Source organism: Canis aureus, chromosome X (assembly GCF_053574225.1).
Source record: "Canis aureus isolate CA01 chromosome X, VMU_Caureus_v.1.0, whole genome shotgun sequence".
Classification (NCBI taxonomy): Eukaryota; Metazoa; Chordata; class Mammalia; order Carnivora; family Canidae; genus Canis; species Canis aureus.
Genome location: NC_135649.1, coordinates 73,862,382 through 73,877,391, shown reverse-complemented (window position 1 = coordinate 73,877,391; position 15,010 = coordinate 73,862,382). Strand labels below are relative to the sequence as shown.

Genomic DNA, 15,010 nt, shown 5'->3' with positions numbered 1-15,010 from the left:
GTGGTGAAGGAACTAAACGGTGTTGTTCTTCAGTTATTCTGACCTGGAACCCACAGTTCCTCTGCCATTTAGCAGAGCTCTAGTGCTGTATCTTTCATATGATAGTTGTTTTTTTAAACCACAGGGATTTTTTTATGTGCCCAAGGACAGAGGAATCTGTTCCTGCTACCTCACTGCTGTTTGCAATGTCAAGGGTGGGAGTTCCCTTTGTTACCATGTCTTCATCTCTCTTTTTCTTCTCTTTGTCCATTCTATCTTTTGTTGTGCAGAGGCTGTTCAGCCAGCCCTCACTCCTTCTTCAAGAGGAATTGCTCTATAAATCGGTGTGATTTGGATGTTCCATGGAGGGGATGAGTTCATGGTCTTCCTATGTTGTCTTCTTGGACCAGACACAGTTTCTAGGAATTTACCCATTTCCTCTAGGTTGTTTAATATGTTGCCATATAATTTTTCATAGTGAAAAATATTTTATTTTTATTAAGTTATTGTTGACACACAATGTTAGAGTAGTCTCAGGTGTATAACATAGTGACTGGACAACTCTATTCTCATTACAAATGTAGCTACCATCAGTCCCTGTACAATGTTGTCACAATACCATTGACTATATTTCCTATGCTATGCCTTTCATCTCCACGACTTATTTATTTCATAACTGCCAACTTTACTTCTCACCTCCCTTCACTCATTTTGCCCACTCTACCCTCTGGCAACCACCAGTTTGTTCAAGGTATTTATGGATCTATTTTGCTTTGTGTATTTATTTGTTCTGCTTTTTAGATTCCACATATAAATAAAATTATGTAGTACCTGTCTTTCTCTATCTGACTTATTTAGTAAAAATATTTTTAAAAAGAATTTTGCAACATAAAATATATAGTTGGCATATCCAACAGCAAATATTACTCCTATATTTATTTAGACTGTGTTTGGGAGGACACACTTTATAGCACTGCCAAGCTATGTGAAACGAAATCCCATCCCTTTCCTCCAAATTCCCCCTCTATTGGCAATTCTGATGATTTTCCTGAGTTCATGTTATTCTCTTACTTAACAGCACTATAGCAGTGGGAAAAATAGCATCTGAGCATATTCCTTTCCCATATTTCATGCTAGGTTCATCCAATATTAACCCTTTAAGGTCCATAAGCTAGCCTAATTTACCCATTCATCTTTTTAGAAGCAATCGGTGTGGTAACTGTTTCTAAGGCTACCTTGGAATGTATTGGCATTTAAATATATTTCTTTTCTTTTTTCTTACGTGTTTTGACTTTTAGTAATGTAGTATAATTGCCTTCTGGCACTTACTGGAGACTTAAACATGATTATCATGTGTTTAGAAATGTTGAAGAAGCATTTAATAATGTGTTTCAAGAGTGATTAAGGCACTGGGAATTCTTGCAGTATGTGTGTTAGTGGGACTTTTGAGATTATGTATAAATTCACCCAAAAAGAACAATATAATTGGAGCTAATTTCTCTTATAGTTGAGTACCAGTGGGAAATCTAAAGAGAGAGACCCTATTATATTGTCTTAATTAACTTTCTAGCAAAATGTTTCTTCTTTTCTGATCAGTTTTAACAGGCAATATCCACTTTATTGTACTAGAATTGGTACGTGTAATGTATGCTGTTTAAAAACTATAATTTAATGTGGTTTATGTTTATGTTAGAACACCCAACTCCTTGCTCAAAGATCAGGATTTTCACAGGCAAACTAGGCACAAATTTAGTACACTGTGAGTTTTTAAGATTATGTCAATAAATATATCTTTTCTCAATTCATCTAATTTTCCCTCTTCAAATTTCCAATCAAATTTCTGTTTGGCTTTTTAAGTTTTTACAATATTTATGTCTACACGTAATTATGATAAAATGTCTTCTCTTTTTACATCATGTTCTAATTATAAAAGCAATACTTGTTTGAAGAAATTTTGGAATAAGAAAATAAATTACTTATAATCCTCTCACACGGGATAATTATTTTTATCAATATTTTGATGTGTCTATTCTCTAGTATTTTCTCTAAATAATATATAGACTTTCTTCTACAAAATTGGGATTACATTATATATAGTCTGTATCCTTTTTTTCCCTTAACATTACATTGTGAACATCTTCCACATCTTAAAACTTTCAAGAATGCGATTTTTCTTGGTAAATTATATGTAATTAAATGTGATAACTGTTTTTAGTCAGCATTTATATGTGTTTCTTTTTTGTTGTCAGTGTCATTCTTTTAAGTTTAAAATATGTGCTTAAGACATAGCTCCAATTAGTCCTCCATATAAACTCTATCTAAACCTCTGGAGATACCTCTTCTTTTCTCATCTGTTGTGAACATCTGAGTATTCTAAAATAAAATGGTAGTAAATGTAGAGAGAGGAGTGAAAATTGAAGCAGTCATAGGAAATATCCATCAGAGTTGCTACAAGTTGGGAGTTATCTGGGACCTTGAAGAAAAATGTAATAATAATAGCACTATTTATAGCAATTAAATAAAAATAACTTGATTTGCTGTTTTTAAAAACATATTTTTGGCAATATCAAGAAATAAAATGTCTATTGTTAGTGTCTTGGTTCTAAGAAAAAAGCTTGTTTGGAGTATTTCTCTGCTACCTATTGTTGATACTTTATCCTTTCATTCTCTATCTTCCTAAAGCCATGGGAATAAAGAAGAGTTCTCCTGCAGAGGAATACAACTTGCTGTGGATTGGTTCCTAGACAAAGGCCATAAAAATATTACTGTATTTGTGCCTGCCTGGAGAAAGGAGCAATCTCGCCCTGATGCACCAATTACAGGTACTATTTCAAATAAGACATTGCTTCTCATCCAGAGGCAAAGCTGGGAGAGATTGGTCCCAACTTAGATAATTATTTTTCTAAGTTTATTAAGTGTACTTAAAATGTCTTGTATTAAATATATTTTTAAAGATTTATTTATTTACTTATTTATTTGAGAGAGAGACATAGCGCAAGTGGGAAGGAAAGAGAGAAGCAGGCTCCTTGCTGAGCAAGGAGCCCAAGGTAGGGCTCAATCTCAAGACCCTGGGATCATGACCTGAGCCAAAGGCAGACACTTAACAGACTGAGCCACTAAGGTGCTCCCATTAAGTATATTTTTAAATGTATTTTTTCTGATCCAAATAAAACCATTATTGTGTTGTGGCATATGGCACTTAAATTGAGACTTCAATTCAGCAAGGAATAAAGCATATAGTTGAAAAAAAAAGGAATGCTTTTCTATTTGACCACAAACTTTGGACTAAAATGGAATGAATCTGTTTATGAGTGTGGCTGAGTTTTCCAAAAGACTTAGAAACCATCATAGAAAATTGATCACATTCTGTAAGACAATTGGTAGAGATTATGAGATTTGCAAATTATAGAGCAAAATATATATAGAGAAAAGTTCCATGGCAGTCAGAGCCAACTTATCAATGAGGCATGAGGCCCAGGGCTCAGGGCCATGATACTCTTAAGGTCCTACAAAGATATTTTAATTTGAAGCACAAGCAAGATGGCAGAGTAGGAGGGTCCTAAACTCACCTTATCCCATGATTGCAACTAGATTTCGTTCATATCCCAGGGTCCTGGGATCAAGTCCCACATTGGGGTCCCCACAGGGAACCTGCTTCTACCTCTACCTATGTCTCTGCCTCTCTCTGTGTGTCTCTCACAAATAAATAAATAAAATCTTTTAAAAAATATATAAAGCCACTACTCTCAGGAGCAGAGATAATAGCTGACTTTTCTAACTTTCATATATATTCATTTTATATACTTATATTCATATATTCATATATATATTCAATGGAATATTACTCAGCCATCAGAAAGGATGAATACCTACCATTTACATCGATGTGGATGGAACTGAAGTGTTTTATGCTGAGTGAAATAAGTCAATCAGAGAAAGACAGCTATCATATGGTTTCACTCATATGTGGAATATAAGAAATAGTACAAGGGGCCATAAGGGAATGAGGGGAAACTGAATGGGGAAAAAATCAGAGAGGAAGACAAACCATGAGAGACACTTAACTCTGAGAAACAAAGAGTTGTTGAAGGGGAGGTATATGGAGAGATGAAGTACCTGGTGAGGAGCATGAAGGAAGGCACTTGATGTGATGAGCCCTGGGTGTCATATGCAACTGATGAATTATTGAAAAGTACATATGAAACTAATGATATACTATATGTTGGTTAATTGAATTTAAATTTAAAAATGCAGTGATAAAAAAAATAATTTAAAGCAGCAAGACAAAAGAGACAGTTATATATAAGAGAAACCCCATAAAGCTATTAGTATATTTTTCAACAGAAACTTTTCAAGCCAGAAGAGAGTGGCATGATATATTCAAAGTTCTGAATGGGAAACATCTTAAGCCAAGAATAGTCCATTCTGTGAAACTATAATAAAAAATAGAAGGAGAAATAGCTTCCCAGACAAATAAAAACTAAAGGAGTTCATGGCCATTAAACTAGCCTTGCAAGAAATATTGAAAATGACACTGAGTGCAAAGAAAATACCAAAAGTAACAATATGAATGTAGGAAGCACAAAAGTAGTAAAAAAAATATTTCTGTAAAAAAAAATCAGTCAAGGAACTCACAAAATAAATTATGACAACATATACCTAACATGTTGGGAAGAGAGGAATAAAGAATGGCTTCAAAATTAAATGACCATCAACTTAATATGGAATTCTGCTATAAAAAAAGGAATTCTGCTATATACAGAAGATACAATTGTGGGCAGCCTGGGTGGCTCAGAGGTTTAGCACCGCCTTCAGCACAGGGCATGATCCTGGAGAACTGGGATAGAGTCCCATGTCGGGCTCCCTGCTTGGAGCCTGCTTCTCCCTCTGCCTGTGTCTCTGACTCTCTCTCTGTGTCTCTCATGAATAAATAAATGAAATCTTTTTTTTAAAAAAGAAGATATTATATACAATTGTAATGGTAACCACAAGTCAAAAACCCCTAATAGATATGCAAATAATAAAGAGAAAGAAATCCAAATGTATCATTAAATAAAACACACAAGGAAAGAGAACAAGCAAAGAAAGAAACACAGAAAAACATTAGAAACAATCACAAAACATGTAATGAAACAGCAATAAATACTTATTTATCAATAATTACTTTGAATGTAAATGGAATAACCATTCCAATTAAAAGACATAGGATGCCAGTATATATGTGTATATATATATATATATATATATATATATATATATATATATACCCATCTATATCCTTCCTGCTTGAGATTCATTTTAGACCCAAAGTCACCTGAAGATTGAATGTAAGGGGATTGAAAAAAGTTTATCATGTAAATGGATGTCAAAAAAAGCTGGAGTAGCAATACTTATATCAGACAAAATAGATTTTAAAACAAAGACAGTAATGAGACCAAAAGTAGCAAGATATAATAATAAAGGGGACAATCAAACAAGAAGATATAAAAATTGCAAATATTTAAATACTCAACATGGGAGAAACTAAATACATAAAGCAATTAATAATAAACATGAACTAATCAACAGTAATACAGTAAGAGTAGGGGACTTTAACACCCCACTTATGTAAACAGGAAGATGGACAGTTAAGAAAATCAACTAGGAAGCAATGGATTTGATAACACATTGGGCCAGGTGGATTTAACATATATATTTAGAACATTCCATCCTAAAACAGCAGAACACACATTCTTTTCAGGTGCACATGGAACATTTTCTAGAATAAATCACATATCAGGCCACATAACAAGTCTCAGCAATTCAAAAAGATCAAAATCATACCATGCATCTTTTCTCACCACAAACTACAAAACCAGAAATCAACCAAAATAAAAAAAATAAAATCTGAAAAGAGCACAAATACAAGGAGGTTAAATAACATGTTACTAAACAATGAATAGGTTAAACAAGAAATAAAAAATGAAGTCCGCAAGTACATGGAAGCAAATGAAAATACAATGGTCCAAATCCTGTGGGATGAAGCAAAAGCAGTTCTAAAGGGAAGTTTATAGCAATACAAGGCTACCTTAAGAAGCAAGAGAAATCTCAAATAAAAAAAACTAACCTTATACCTAAAGGAGCTAGAAAAAAAGAACAATAAATAAAACCTCAAATCAGCAGAAGGAAGGAAATAATAAAGGTTAGAGCACAAATAAATGATACAGAATCTAAAAATAACAGTAGACAGAACATAAAGACTCCTAACTCTGGAAAAAGAACTAGGGGTGGTGGAAGAGGAGGAGGGCGGGGGGTGGGGGTGAATGGGTGACGGGCACTGAGGGGGGCACTTGACGGGATGAGCACTGGGTGTTATTCTGTATGTTGGCAAATTGAACACCAATAAAAAATAAATTTATTATTAAAAAAAATAAAAATAAAAATAACAGTAGAAGAGACCAATGAAACCAAGGGCTGGTTTTTTGAAAAGATTAAAAAAAATCCAAGGATGCCTGGGTGGCTTCGGATGCCTGGGTGGCTCAGCAGTTGAGCATCTGCCTTCAGACCCAGGGTGTGATACCGGAGTCCTGGGATCGAGTCCCACATTGGGCTCCCTACATGGAGCCTGCTTCTCTCTCTGCCTGTGTCTCTGCTTCTCTCCGTGTGTCTCTCATGAATAAATAGATAAAATCTTTTTAAAAAATCCATAAACCTCTAGCCAGACTGATCAAAAAGCAAAGAGCAATGACTCAAATAAAATTTAAAAATGTAAAAGCAAAAATATCAACCAACAGAAATACAAACAAATGTAAGAGAATATTATGAAAAAATATATGACAATAAATTGGGCGACCTAGAAAAAATGGAGCAACAGGCACTTCTCCAGACATCCAGTACAAGCCCCTGCCCACATCATGTCTCTAAAGCCTGGAGATTTAAAGGTCAGCAGACTCACCTTGGATAGAGCCAGGAAGGTACTGTGCTACTTCTGGAGAGAAAGTAGGCAAATAACCTGGGGATAGACAGAATGGAAACAACCATCTGAATAACACCTGAGGCACAAAGAGTGAAGATTATTTGCTATGCTAGGAGCACTTCCTTGAGAGGCAGCATTTACATAGATGCCTCTCCAGGAAAAAAGGAAGTGGCTGGCACCATTTCTTTCCTTTGCCCTGTAGCAGGCAAACCACTTGGAGGAAGCAGCTCAGCATGGACACTGGATAGCTAACTTGCATATACACTGGATAGCTAACTTGCATATAATCCCCTGAGGTCTGGTGGGACTTCCCTTTTCAGTCAAGCAAAGTTCAGTCCCAGCACAGCAGACCCCACCCCCAGAAGACCAGGACAAACTTGTACCCATGCCACGTCTCCCAACCACAGAGTTCTGTAGGGCCTCAGTTCTAGTGGAGTTTGTGTCAGGTCTTACCTCAGAATCACACCAGAGCACACCAAGCTAAAACTGACAACATTCAGTCCATGGACCAAACACTGCCAACAGGTGGTAAGAAGAGCCTCTGCAGATGACTGATCTGAAGGACACAGCAGCCAAATCACAGTAGAAGAGCATATGCAGCACACACCAGAGACAATCCCTGAAGTGACAAGCCTTGGGCACTACATGACCTCTTTTTCACAAGACCATTACTTTCAGAAGCAGGAAACATAACTGGCTTTACAAAAACAGCAAAAGGGTAGAAACTTAGAAATAAGCCAAGAGGGAGGACTTTATCCCAAATAAAAGAACAAGACAAGGCCACAGACAGAAATCTAAGCAAAAGAGATATCAGTAACATGCCTGATGGAGAATTTAAAGTAACAATCATAAGGATTCTTACTGGGTTTGAGAATAGAAGACATCAGTGACACCCTTACAATAGAGATAAAAGAGTTAAATAGAATTAATCAGAGATGAAAGATGCAATAAATAAGATTGGAAGCAGACTTGATGCAATGAACAGCAAGCTGGAATAAGCAGAGGAACAAATTAGTGACCTAGAAGACAAAATAATGGAAAACAATGAAGCTGAACAAAAGAGAGAGAATTATTATTATTATTATTATGTAACACAAGTGTAGAATTAGGGCTGGTTCCACAAATGTAGTAACATTCATATTATAGGAGTTCCAGGAGAGGAGAAAGAAAAGGGGGCAGAAAATTTATTTCAGATAATAATAGCTAGAAACTTCCTTAATTTGTTAAGAGAAACACATATCCAGAGCCAGGAGACACAGTGATCTCCCATCAAAATCAATGAAAGCAGGCCAACAAGAAGACATATTGTAATTAAATTTGAAAAATATAATGATAAAGAAAAAAATTAAAAACAGTAAGAAAAAAGTAGTCCTTAACTTACAAGTTAAGACTCATAAGTCTAGTTGCACATTTCTCAACAGAAAACTTGGCAAGCCAGAAGGGAGTAGCATGATATATTCAAAATGATGAATGGGAAAAATCTGTAGCCAAGAATACTCTATCCAGCAAAGCTATAATTTAGAATAGAAGGAGAGATGAGTTTCCCAGACAAACAAAAACTAAAGGATTTTGTAACCACTAACGTAGCTCTGTAAGAAATATTTAAAAAGAGTCTTTGAGTGCAAAGGAGAAACCAAAGACAAGAAAGGATCAGAGAAAATCTCCAAAAACCATGACAAAACAAGTAATAAAATGGCAATAAATACATATCTATTAATAACTACTTTGAATGTAAATGAACTAAACATTCCAAAGGCATAGAATATCAGAATGGATTAAAAAAAGAAGACTTGTATATATGCTGCCTACATGATATTCATTTTAGACCTAAAGACATCTGTATATCAAAAGCAAGGGGGTAGAGAAATATTTACCATCCAAATAGATGTCAAAGAAAGCCTGAGTAGCAAAACTTACATCAGAAACATTAGAATTCAAAACAAAGACTGTAAAAGGAGATAAAGAGGGCAAAATATAATTATAAAGGGAACAATCCAACAAGATCTAACAAATGTAAATATTTATGCCACCAACATGGGAGCACCCAAATATATAAATCAATTAATAACAAACAAAAAGGAGCTAATTGATAATAGTACAATAATAGTAGGGAACTTTAATACTCCAGTTATATCAATGGACAGATAAGCTAAACAGAAAACCAATAAGGAAACAATGGCTTTGAATGACACACTGGACCAGATGGCCTTAACAGATATATTCAGAACATTCCATCCTACAACAGCACACTATACATTTTTTTTCAAGTGCTAATGGAACATTCTACAGAATAGATCACATTAGGTCAAAAACAGGCCTCAACAAATTAAAAAAGATTGGACTCATACCATGCACGTTTTCTCACTACAGTTCTATGAAACTAGAAATCAACCACAAGGGAAAATCTGGAAAGACCATAATATACGGAGGTTAAACAACAACTAAACAATGAAAGGGGCAACCAGGAAATCAAACAAGCAATTAAAAAAATGCATGGAAACAAATGAAAGCTAAAATACAATATTTCAAAACCTCTGGGATGCAGCAAAAATTGTCCTAAGAGTGGAGTATATAGCAAAATAGGCCTACCTCAAGAAGCAAGAAAATTTTCAAATAAACAACCTAAACTTACACCAAAAGAAGCTAGAAAAAGAACAAAAAGGAAGCCTAAAACCAGAAGAAGGTAGAAAATAATAAAGAGCAGAAATAAATTATATAGAAAAAAATTTTAAAATAACAATAGACTAGATCAATGGAACCAGGAACTGATTCACTGAAAAAAATAATAAAATTGATAAACTTATAGATTGAATTATCAAAAAGGAAAGAGAAAGGACACAAATAAAATCACAAATAAGAGAAGAGAAATAACCTCTAACACCACAGAAAAGCAAACAATTATAAGAGATATATAAAATATATGCCAACAAATTGGACAACCTGGAAGAAATGGACAAATTCCTACAAATGTATGAACTACCCAAACTGAAACAGGAAGAAATGAAAAACTTGAACAGACCAGTAAACAACAAAGAAATTGAATCAGTAATCAGAAAACTCCCCATAAACAAAAGTCCAGGGCCAAATGGTTTCACAGGTGAATTCTAACAAACATTTAAAAAAGATTTAATACTTATACTTCTCAAACTATTCTAAAAAATGGAAGTGAAAGGAAAATTTCCAAACTCATTCTATGAGTCCAACATTACCCTGATATCAAAACTAGATAATGACTCCCCTAAAAAAGAGAACAAGTCCATATTTCTGATGAACATGGATGGAAAAATTCTCAGTAAAATATTAGCAAACCAAATGCAACAATAAATTAAAAGAATAATTCACCAATATCAAGTGGGATTTATTCCTGGTTGCAAGAGCGGTTCAATATTTGCAAATCAATCAATATGATATACCACACTAAGAAAAGAAAGGCTAAGGACCATAAGATCATTTCAATAGATGTGGAAAAAGCATTTGAAAAGTACAACATCCATTCTTGATAACAATCCTCAACAAAGCAAATTTAGAGGGAATATGCCTCAATATAATAAAGGCCATCTACGAAAAACCAAAAGCTAGTAACATCTTCCATTGGGATGGATGGTCAGGAACAACAAATGGATGTCCACTCTCACCACAGTTATTTAACGTAGGACTAGAAGTCCTAGTTTCAGCTATCAGACAACAAGAAATAAAAGACATCCAAGTAGGCAAGGAAGAAGTACAACTTTCACTATTTGCAGATGACATGATACCCTAAAGAAGATGTGGTTTATGTATACAATGGAATATTACTCAGCCATTAGAAATGACAAATACCCACCATTTGCTTCAACGTGGATGGAACTGGAGGGTATTATGCTGAGTGACATGAGTCAATCGGAGGACAAACATTATATGTTCTCATTCATTTGGGTAATATAAATAATAGTGAAAGGGAATAGAAGGGAAGGGAGAAGAAATGGGTAGGAAATATCAGAAAGGGAGACAGAACATAAAGACTCCTAACTCTGGGAAACGAACTAGGGGTGGTGGAAGGGGAGGAGGGTGGGGGTTGGGGGTGAATGTGTGACGGGTACTGAGGGGGGGCACTTGACGGGATGAGCACTGAGTGTTATTCCGTATGTTGGCAAATTGAACACCAATAAAAAATAAATTTATTATTTAAAAAAGCATAAGGATTTATTTTAGAGCATAATAATAAAATAAAAAAAGAAAATCCAAAAGACTCCACCTAAAGACTGATAACACTGATGAACAAATATAGTAAAGTCACAGGATACAAAATCAATGTTCAGAAATCTGTTGAATTTCTATACACCAATAATAAAGCAGCGGAAAGAGAAATTAAGGAACCAATCTCATTTATAATTGCACCAAAAACTATAAGATACCTAGGTAAATGATCTATACTCTGAGACTTATAAAACACTGATGAAAGAAATTAAACATGACAAAAAGAAATGGCAAAAACATTCCATGCTCATGGATTGGAAGAAGAGATGATGTTTAAATGTTTATACTACTCAAAGCACATTTAATGCAATTCCTATCAAAATACCACCAGCATCTTTCACAGAGCTAGAAAAACAATTCTAAAATTTTTGTGGAAAAACAAAAGACCCTAAATAGACAAAGCAAGCTTGAAAAAGAAAAGCAAAGCTAGAGGTATTACAAGTCCAGACTTCAAGTTATATCACAAAACAGTACTAATCAAAACAATATAGGGTGGCACAAAAATAGACACATAGATCAATGGAACAGAATAGAAAACTCAGAAAGGAACTCTCAAATATATGGTCAATTACCTTTGACAAAGCAGGGAAGAATATCCAATGGAAAAAAGGCAGTCTCTTCAACAAATCATGTTGAGAAAATTGGACAGTGACATGTAAATGAATGAAACTGGACCACTTTTTATACACCGTACACAAAAATAAATTCAAAATGGATAAAAGACCTAAATGTGAGGCAGGAAATTATTAAAATCCTAGAGGAGAACAAAAGCAGTAATCTCTTTGCTATTGGCCATAACAATTTCTTTTTTAAAATACTTTATTTATTTATTCATGAGAGACACACACAGAGAGAGGCAGAGACACAGGCATAGGGAGAAGCAGGCTCCATGCAGGGAGCCCAATGTGGGACTTGATCCTGGGACTCCCAGGATCATGAACCAAAAAGGCAGACGCTCAACCACTGGGCCACCCAGGCATCCTGGCCATAACAATTTCTTACTTAATATGTCCCATGAGGCAAGGGAAACAAAAGCAAAAATAAACTATTGGGACTTCATCAAAATATAAAGCATCTATACAGCAAAGAGAACAATCAACAAAACTAAATGTCAACCTAAGGAATGGGAGAAGTTATTTGCAAATGGCATATTTGATAATGGGTTAGTATCCAAAATCTGTAAAGAACTTATAAAACTCAACACTACAAAAAAATTCAATTAAAAAATGGACAGAAGACACGAATAGACATCTTTCCAAAGAAGACATGCATATGGCCAACAGACACATGACAAGATGCCCAAAAAAGGACAAACATTATATGGTCTCATTTACTTGGAGAATATAAAAATTAGTGAAAGGGAATAAAAGGAAAGGAGAGAAAATGAGTGAAAATATCAGTGAGGGTGACAAAACATGAGAGACACCTACCTCTGGGAAATGAACAGGGGTAGTGGAAGGGGAGGTGGGCGGGGGGCTGGGGTGACTGGGTGATGGGCACTGAGGGGGCACTTGGCAGGATGAGCACTGGGTGTTATGCTATATGTTGGCAAATTGAACTCCAATAAAAAAATTAAAAAAGAAAAGATGCGCAAGATCACTCAACATCAGGGAAATACAAATCAAAACTACAATGAGACACCACCTCACACCTGTCAGATGGCTAAAATCAACAATGCAAGAAGTAACACGTGTTGGCAAGGATGTTTAGAAAGAGGAGCCCTGCTGCAACATTGGTGGAAATGCAAACTGGTGCAGCCACACTAGAAAACAGCAACAGTATAAAGTTATCTCAAAAAAGATAAAAGAATCCTAGAACCATACCACTGAAAAGATTTAAACAAAGATAGACACAACTATAAGGAAGGAGGTAGGAGGCTACATTTCTCTTGGGTAAGTAAGCCGGTTCTTGGCTCCATCATGGGCTTCAGTGAAACCACTTAAGTTTCTCTTCAAATGTACAAAATTGAGAACTATTATCTCAGGCAAACCGATGGTGTTATTCATTATGTATAAATCCAGGATATTAGTATTAGTATATGTTAAACCATAACAATTAATCTGGTCGGTTTACAGATGAGAAAACTGAGTCCCTGGTATGTAAAGGTTCTGACTGAAAGTCAGAGTTAGTATCTAATGGGACCAAGGCAGTACTCATCCCAGTGTTCCCGCTCCATTGTGTTGCCACTCCTCGGACCAACTTTAACCATGATATAATATCATGACACAGATTGAGAGCTAGCTACGTGCTTTATATTATGCTAAATCTCTCATGCCATCTATTTTAACAATACCAAAACAAGGACGTATTATTGCAGATAGTATTTGGCAGATAGTGAAACTGTGTCACAGATGAATAGTTGGTTGACAGTTTATCTAGGTTTGGGGATTTCACTGTCCTATAAGCTCAGGACGCTAGCTGAGAGTGTGGAAAAGAAATAAAGTACTTCATTTGCTTTCCAATACTGCTGAGTGGGGAAGCCCAGCTAAAGGCAGCATACTAAAAAGTATGGCATCAAAATAAGAGTCTAATTAGGTCTTGTGATGAGTGGCAGGGTAATTTTGTCACCATCCATTATACTGTGGAATTGCTTCCAAAGAATTACTATACCAGTACTTATATTCCAAAAAGTGATAGGATGCTGAATAATGTCTCATAGTATGGTGGTGAGAAATATCTTACAGTATGTTGAATGCACATTGGGCATGGACTGAAGACTCAGATTCAGATCTAGCTATAATCCTTCTGTGTCTCCATTTGTTATGCAAAATAAGGATAACAATAATAGTGCATCAACCTACCTTACAATGCAAGAAAATCCACCTCAGGGTTCATGGTGGTAAAAAATATAAATATCTCATGGGAAAGCACTTCTACAAATGCGAAAATGTTACTTAATTTCCTTATTTAAGTAAGGACTCACTTTCTATTCCAATTTATAAAGCACATGAACATTTTGTTTTTTTGTTTTTTTTTTTGGTTTGTTTGTTTGTTTTTTTTTTGCACATGAACATTTTGTCATGAGGTTGGTCACACTCTATAAACTGTGGATATCAAATAATAAGCATTATTAGAGACAGTTTGCAGTATCAATTGCAGTATCAGTTTTGCACCTGAACTTAAACTGACTCAGAGAGCCATTTTATAAGGGAATGGACCATGTCTATACACAATTGTAACTGGAAATGTAATCCCATACATTGTAAAGAGTCAAGACTTCCAAAGAGTCATTAACAGTGGAAGTAAATATGCTTGTTGGAATAGGCAGTTTTCAATATTCTTTTACTGATCTATGTTTATACAATGAATGGCTATTACTCTGAGAAATAATGAGAATTTAAAGATACCAATCTTACCTATGTTTCAATAATGGAAAAATAGTTTTAGATTATTGGCCAAATATACCACAGTTATATACTTGCTTAATCTCAAATAAAAATATAAATTCATTTGAAGATTCCTTCTTTTACATACTTTTTTAGTATACCAAGATCAGAACCTATTCAGATCCTATTTAGCCCTACATAACATTACTGTGAATTTTAACAAGATATTCCTCATTTGTAAGTATATATATATATATATATATATATATATATATATTTATATTTATATATATATTTATAAATACACATTTATATATACATATATTAAATACAATCAATGTATGATCCATATTTTTCATTTATTTAATATTTTCCCAAGGTATACTAATACTATAATAAAGAAATAGCAAATACGTTGTATAACATTTAACTATTTTCTGCACTTTATTACAGTTTCTGTGACCTTTTTAAGAATGAAACATTGTGACACTTTGATGGCTCAGTTGGACATCTG

The 15,010-nt window shown here is 34.7% G+C and overlaps 1 protein-coding gene across 2 annotated transcripts in view; it reads left to right on the top strand.

Annotated features, from left to right (window-relative positions):
- The window catches only part of ZC3H12B (zinc finger CCCH-type containing 12B), a 566,523-nt gene that overhangs the window by 539,473 nt on the left and 12,040 nt on the right, over window positions 1-15,010 (top strand). For both annotated transcript variants that reach the window (XM_077887584.1, XM_077887583.1), the window contains one exon: window positions 2,662-2,801. In XM_077887584.1, the coding sequence (XP_077743710.1) occupies window positions 2,662-2,801 (140 nt within the window). The remainder of the gene's footprint in view (window positions 1-2,661; window positions 2,802-15,010) is intronic.